The sequence below is a fragment of the Haliotis rufescens genome, unplaced genomic scaffold (genome assembly GCF_023055435.1).
Source record: "Haliotis rufescens isolate VD_foot unplaced genomic scaffold, xgHalRufe1.0.p SCAF_8, whole genome shotgun sequence".
Taxonomy (NCBI): Eukaryota; Metazoa; Mollusca; class Gastropoda; order Lepetellida; family Haliotidae; genus Haliotis; species Haliotis rufescens.
In genome coordinates this window covers 25,348,928-25,354,927 of record NW_025964372.1, presented here as the reverse complement: position 1 = coordinate 25,354,927, position 6,000 = coordinate 25,348,928, and the positions used below count along the sequence as shown (strand labels likewise).

General features: G+C 39.8%; 1 protein-coding gene across 1 annotated transcript in view; it reads right to left on the bottom strand.

Moving 5' to 3' along the window:
* Positions 1-3,506: 3,506 nt before the first annotated feature.
* LOC124139276 (putative glycerophosphocholine phosphodiesterase GPCPD1 homolog 2) overlaps positions 3,507-6,000 on the bottom strand; it is a 36,297-nt gene continuing 33,803 nt past the window's right edge. Inside the window, exon 18 of the mRNA XM_046506217.2 lies at positions 3,507-5,183. Within this exon, the coding sequence (XP_046362173.1) occupies positions 5,090-5,183 (94 nt within the window). The 3' untranslated portion in view covers positions 3,507-5,089. The remainder of the gene's footprint in view (positions 5,184-6,000) is intronic.

The following is a 6,000-nucleotide window of genomic DNA, read 5'->3' as shown; positions in this document are numbered from 1 at the left end:
GAGATTCTAAAATGTCCTCTTTTGGCTAGGTTATATGTATGTGACACACCATGAATGCGCAAACTTGGGCAAAAACGTCATTAAAAAAGTTGATCTTAATAGTGCTTTTAACGAAATAGTGGGGAGGAAATTGTAAGTGTCCGATAGTCATGAGAAACAAGTTATGTTTTAACAAGCTAAAAGATACAATAAATATGGAATCTCGATCTCATGTGAACACCAGATGATACATTCGGGAACAATAACGTGAAACAGTTTTACAAATATGCCAACCGTGTACTTGTACATTTGTATGATTTTCTTCTAATTGAGACAGAATGTTGAAACTATCTGACTCAAGTGTTCTTTACACAGTTGAAATGAACATAGGGATACAACCAGCCTTAGAAAATCGTATTTCTTCAAAGTGAGTGAGTATGGTTTTACGCCGCTTTTAGCAATATTCCAGCAATAACACGGCGGGGGTCACCAGAAAAGGGCTTCACACATTGTAAGAGTAAATCATTTATTGTCGCCATCAAGATAATAAACTATATAAAACCCCATTTTTTTCTTTCTCTTGAGCTACTTAACATTTTAAGGAAATCAATAATATACATTTAAAACTGGATTTTTCTCTCTTGACCACCTGAGCTGGGATTTTTTAACCAAAAATCTGTACCTTCCCCCTTCTCAATGCTGTAACAAACACAACAGTGTCACTTTAGGCCGCTTTGTTTCATAACTGGGTTAACATATATCTTGGTTATTTGGTGGCAGTAAAATGAAATGTAAATTTCAAGAACATGTACCAGTACTTTTGTCATTGGCCGCTTAAAGATTATTGACATTTCAAAATATCACTGAGTAATTACAGATAATTGAATGCAATGTATAACATTTGTAAATAAGTTCTTTGACTTGACACACGTAGACCATCTTACGAGGCAAGGGCGCTAACTGACTATAAAAGTCCAGTTTCCACTCTTGCCGAACTAGGCTGGAATTCCGGAGTCTATGCATAGTCCAATCAAAATCGCGTAACGATCTAGACATCAGGGTGCCGTGGTACAGAGCAAACTTAGTGCTAAGGTGATCGTAACTCACACACCTTAACATAGACTTACGACAGTCGTAGCGCTAAGGTTGCTTTGTACAACGGCACCCTGGCTTGTAAACAATATGGATTTCAACAAGCAGATCGTGGTCGATTGCAGGATTTGCAAAGCACGTGTCGACGTCGACAGATATGTTGAAAATGTTTTCACGTTTATAAGGTGCTCAAGTCATTTGCACTTCGCCGGGTGAACTGTTTTATCAAATATAGATCTTGATTATCGATCAGATCGTCTTGACTGGGGACGGCCATTTTGTTTGCAGCAAATGCAAGTGATACCTGAGGTGGAACCTGATTGGTCAAAAGGAGGGATATATACTCCAAGGCAAAAGTTATTGTGGCGTGAATTCTTTTCACTTACAAACCATCTTCCCTTGGTAAGAGCGTCCACTAGCCTATTTATCAAAGTTTCCACCCTTGCCACATCAAGCCCACTTGCCTGTGCTAAATATGATTGGACTATCGCACATATCGATAGTCCAATCAGAAAACGTTTCACAAAATCAACATCCACGACTGGTACACCTTCGTATGAAAGTGCTTTACTGCTGCCTGTCCTCGTTGACACGAATGTCTTTTTCATATTATAAACATCCAACGATTGCCTATGTTTTTGTGTCAGTGATGAAATCGCGAATGTTTTCGTTATCCCAAAGATGTATATACGTCTTTGGTTATCCTATTGTAGTTGCCATCTTTGTGAAGATATACGAGATAAGAACAGTGATCTGATTGGATATCGCTTTTCATTGCAAAGGGCACAACTCGTGATCTACGCGAGGTGGTCCCAGGGTCGAGCCAAGAAAAGTGGCCTTGATGTGGCAAGGGTAGAAACTAGACTTTGATATAGGCTAGTGGACACGCTTGCCTTGGGAATATGCTTACAAACTTACATCACAATAACTTTTGCCTTTGAGTGTATAAGGGGCATTACTCGTAATAGCTCGGACTAGTTCGGCAAGGGTGGCAACTAGACTTTACAGACAGTTACCACCCCTTGCCCCGGGAAGAGGAACATAGACTCACGGGTTACAGCCCTGTTACAGTGGCAAGTTATGCTTTACCAACTTTCACACACATCACTAGAAGTCTGGTAAAACATTTCTACCAAACAACAATAATCCTGATCACAGATAAGCACTTCAAACTGCCAGGTCCCAAGCTATGAAAGAAACCAAATAAAGTCTTGATGTGCGACCAACACGGGTTCATTGGCACAATGATCCTGCTATCTTGCTCCTTTATTTGTCACAGGTCAAGATTAAACAATCGTCAGTATCACATCAATAACCTTTGGACATAACCACTTCAAATTTCTAAAAAAAATAAGGTTATCCCTCTGAGTGGCTGAAAGTCTGCTTAAGTTACGACATTTTGATCATATTTTTGTGATCTGTGGCATCAATGTTGACTCTATTGCAGTGAGTGAGTTGGGTTTAATGCCGCTTTTAACAGTATATCAGTTATATCACGGCATGTCAGCTTAATGTGGGAGGAAAGCCCAAAGTGATGCAGGTCTCAGACGTTTACCACTTTGGTGAAACCCACGAGCACGGGTATGGAGCTGACAAAACCTAGAAACATAATCGGGGTGAATCGGGATTCGAACCCACAATCATAATTTAGCGTGCCCAAGGAATGCAACTCTACACAATGAATTGCGGCGCCATGTTAGACAACTGGGCCACCCCTACCCTAATTCCATTTCAAAACACTTTAAAGTAAACGCAATTATAATGGCTACAGCAATTTCCTGTACATACGCTATATATGCTAACAACGAACTACGGTTATAACAATCTAAAACAAGTATTTGTCACAAAGTGACGAAATGTCCCCCGCCGCCTTATGCGATGTGTTTTTTCCCCAAATATTTTATTCCTTTTCTGTGTTAGATACCTCCATGGAACTATTTGTCGTACCATTAGAAATAATTACCCAAATTCCTGCAAATCAAATCGGCTCATGGCTGCTCATATAGAGACATGTCTGATCATCAAACGTGAAGGAATCCAGAAATTAGTTCTTTAGATATCGCAGTAACACTGTTTTCCATCTCGAAAAACAGATTTGCCTGCTGTGACCTTGAAAATGGGGTCAAGGTCACCAAAACCGACTGGTGTCTGCGGAGTCTGTATATACACCATAGTTCCAAATATGAAGACAATCCAGTGTTTAGTTCTTGAGATATCGCGGCAACAAACAGGTGGGACGTACGGACAGACGTACGGACATACGGACGGTCGTGAATACTATGTCCCCCGCCGACAATTAGTGGTCCCCTTGAGTTCGTCATAACCGTACTTTACTGTACTTGTACATGAAGATGAACCAACACCCTGCCTTGTTCAGTAAATACCTTCCAACATTAGCACTCACTAGAACACCCTCTCAAAAACTAGATTCATTGCATGAACAAAATCAAACTCCTTTTATTCTTCGAAGTAATAAATCCATAGATATTCACGAAGACTGGTTGTGAGAATTTCTTTTTAAAATCACATCTAGAATGGATGCTGCAAACAAGCGACTCATTCATAATTCTCAAATGATGCAATGCCATACCAAAGTCACAGTAAACGATATCACAGGATAGTTTAGGTGTAAAAGTATGTCAACATATTCTGTGATTGACATAGCAGAGGGCGGCTAATTCGAGATCGGGAGAACCACGGGAATGAATCCTTGGGTTAGTGTAGGTTTACCAAAATGCGAGCCCTGGAGATGTAGATGATATAGATGTAGAGCCATACATACAACTTGACCACCATCCCATCCAGTGATCAGGTGAGTACAATAATTTATGTGATGATACCTAATGGAGAATGTTTGATCATATCATTGAGGCTGAAATAATGATGTAAACATCATATGCTGTTGAGACTAATGTTATGCAAGTTTTTTATAGCTGAATTCACAGAATTCATGTTTCTTCTCAATTTCTTATCATGTCACTCACATACCCCACGACTATGTTGAGTATGGTAAAAAGAGAGTACGGCAAAACAGTAATCAGTGTACTGATGTAAACATCATATGCTGTTGAGACTAATATTGTCATGCAAGGTTTTTTAATAGGTGAATTCACAGAATTCATGTTTCTTCTCAATTTCTTATCATGACACTCACATACCCCACGACTATGTTGAGTATGGTAAAAAGAGAGTACGGCAAAACAGTAATCAGTGTACTGATGTAAACATCATATGCTGTTGAGACTAATATTGTCATGCAAGGTTTTTTAATAGGTGAATTCACAGAATTCATGTTTCTTCTCAATTTCTTATCATGTCACACACATAACCCACGACTATGTTGAGTATGGTAAAAAGAGAGTACGGCCAAACAGACACTGCTTAGCATGCTCAGCTGGACCTCACTTTCTCCACAGTCATGAGGGTGTTTTGAGATGATCCAAGCAAATATTTCAAAACTGCCATGCGATATTATCAATATTGTATTTGTTGTTTAAATTGTGAGATGTGGAGTATTGTTTTACCCTACTTTTGACAATATTCCAACCACATCTCACATCTCATCAGACATGGGCTTCACAAAGTCTACCCGCGCGGACTCTGACCTGGGCCCACTTGCACAAAACGATCTTAGCGCTCAGACTATTGTAAGCCTATGTTAAAGTATGGGAGGTAAGATCATCTTAGCGCTAAGATCGCTTTGTTCAAGTGGGCCCTGGGTATCAAGTGTGACAAGCCAACACTTTACCCACAAGGTACCCTTATTTTACACACATGACAGGTATTTGTTCATAAATAAATATGGGCATGCATGGCAAGTTTTGCAAGCTAAATTCTTGCTTGTTTCATTTCAGAGATGCAAAAAATGATCATCCAATACATATACTCCTAAGATTAACTCTATAATATTAACACATATACTTCTAAGATTTACAATAAGGTGGCTGTAAGTGCATTCTCTATAGTCGTGTAACCTTCCATCTAGTACATTAATCCCTTCTAAAAGCACTAGTCACTATTATGATAGTTCTCCGAGACCAGTCAGCACTGTTGTACTACTGTTGTCCCCCAGCACAAACTGCTGACCCTTGTCTGCCTTGTAGAAGTCAATCCTGAAAACAGAAGAGAGAGTGTGAGTGAATAATGTTTTATACCTGACAGTACTGTTCCCATCTTCCCGAAAAGTCAAGTTTCCTCCCTTGCAGAACTAGGCTGGAATTTCTGGGGTCAATCGTAGCGCCAAAAGTGACGGTTACGAGCTATGTCCCTTCTATTTCTCTCCTATTGACCAATCAGATTCCACATCTCATATCACTTGCATTTGCTTCAAACAAAATGGGGGCACCCAGTCTAGACGATCTGAACGATAATCAAGATCTATATTGTAATAAGACGGGTCTAACACAGCGTGGTGCACCAAATCACATGAGCACCTTGATTAAAAACATGAAAAGATTTGAAAAATATCTGTTGACACCGAGTTGGCGTTACACATGCTTAGCAAATCCTGCAATCGACCAAAATCTGCATGTCAGAATATGTACCGGATGTCGATTTTGCTATGCTATTTTGACAGGACAATGCAAAGACTCGTTAGTTGTTGGCAAGGGTGGAAACTGGACTTTTATAAGCTAACTCAGGAAGATGCACTGTTCGCGCCAAAACAACCACACAGCCACTTGAGTTTCATTACCCGGAAGGAAGATACATTCACATCAAACTTCCACAGATTTTCAAAAGAGAGTGGATATGGTGAGTGACTAAATCTAACTAAACCTTGTACTCAGCATATTCCAGATGTGTAATGCCTGTGAGTAATCAAGTCTGGACCTGACAAACCATTGACCAATGATCCATGCTGTTAGGGAATATGACCATTATTAACCAAATCAACCCCTACTTGATGCTCTTTAGAAAAGCATTGGTAAC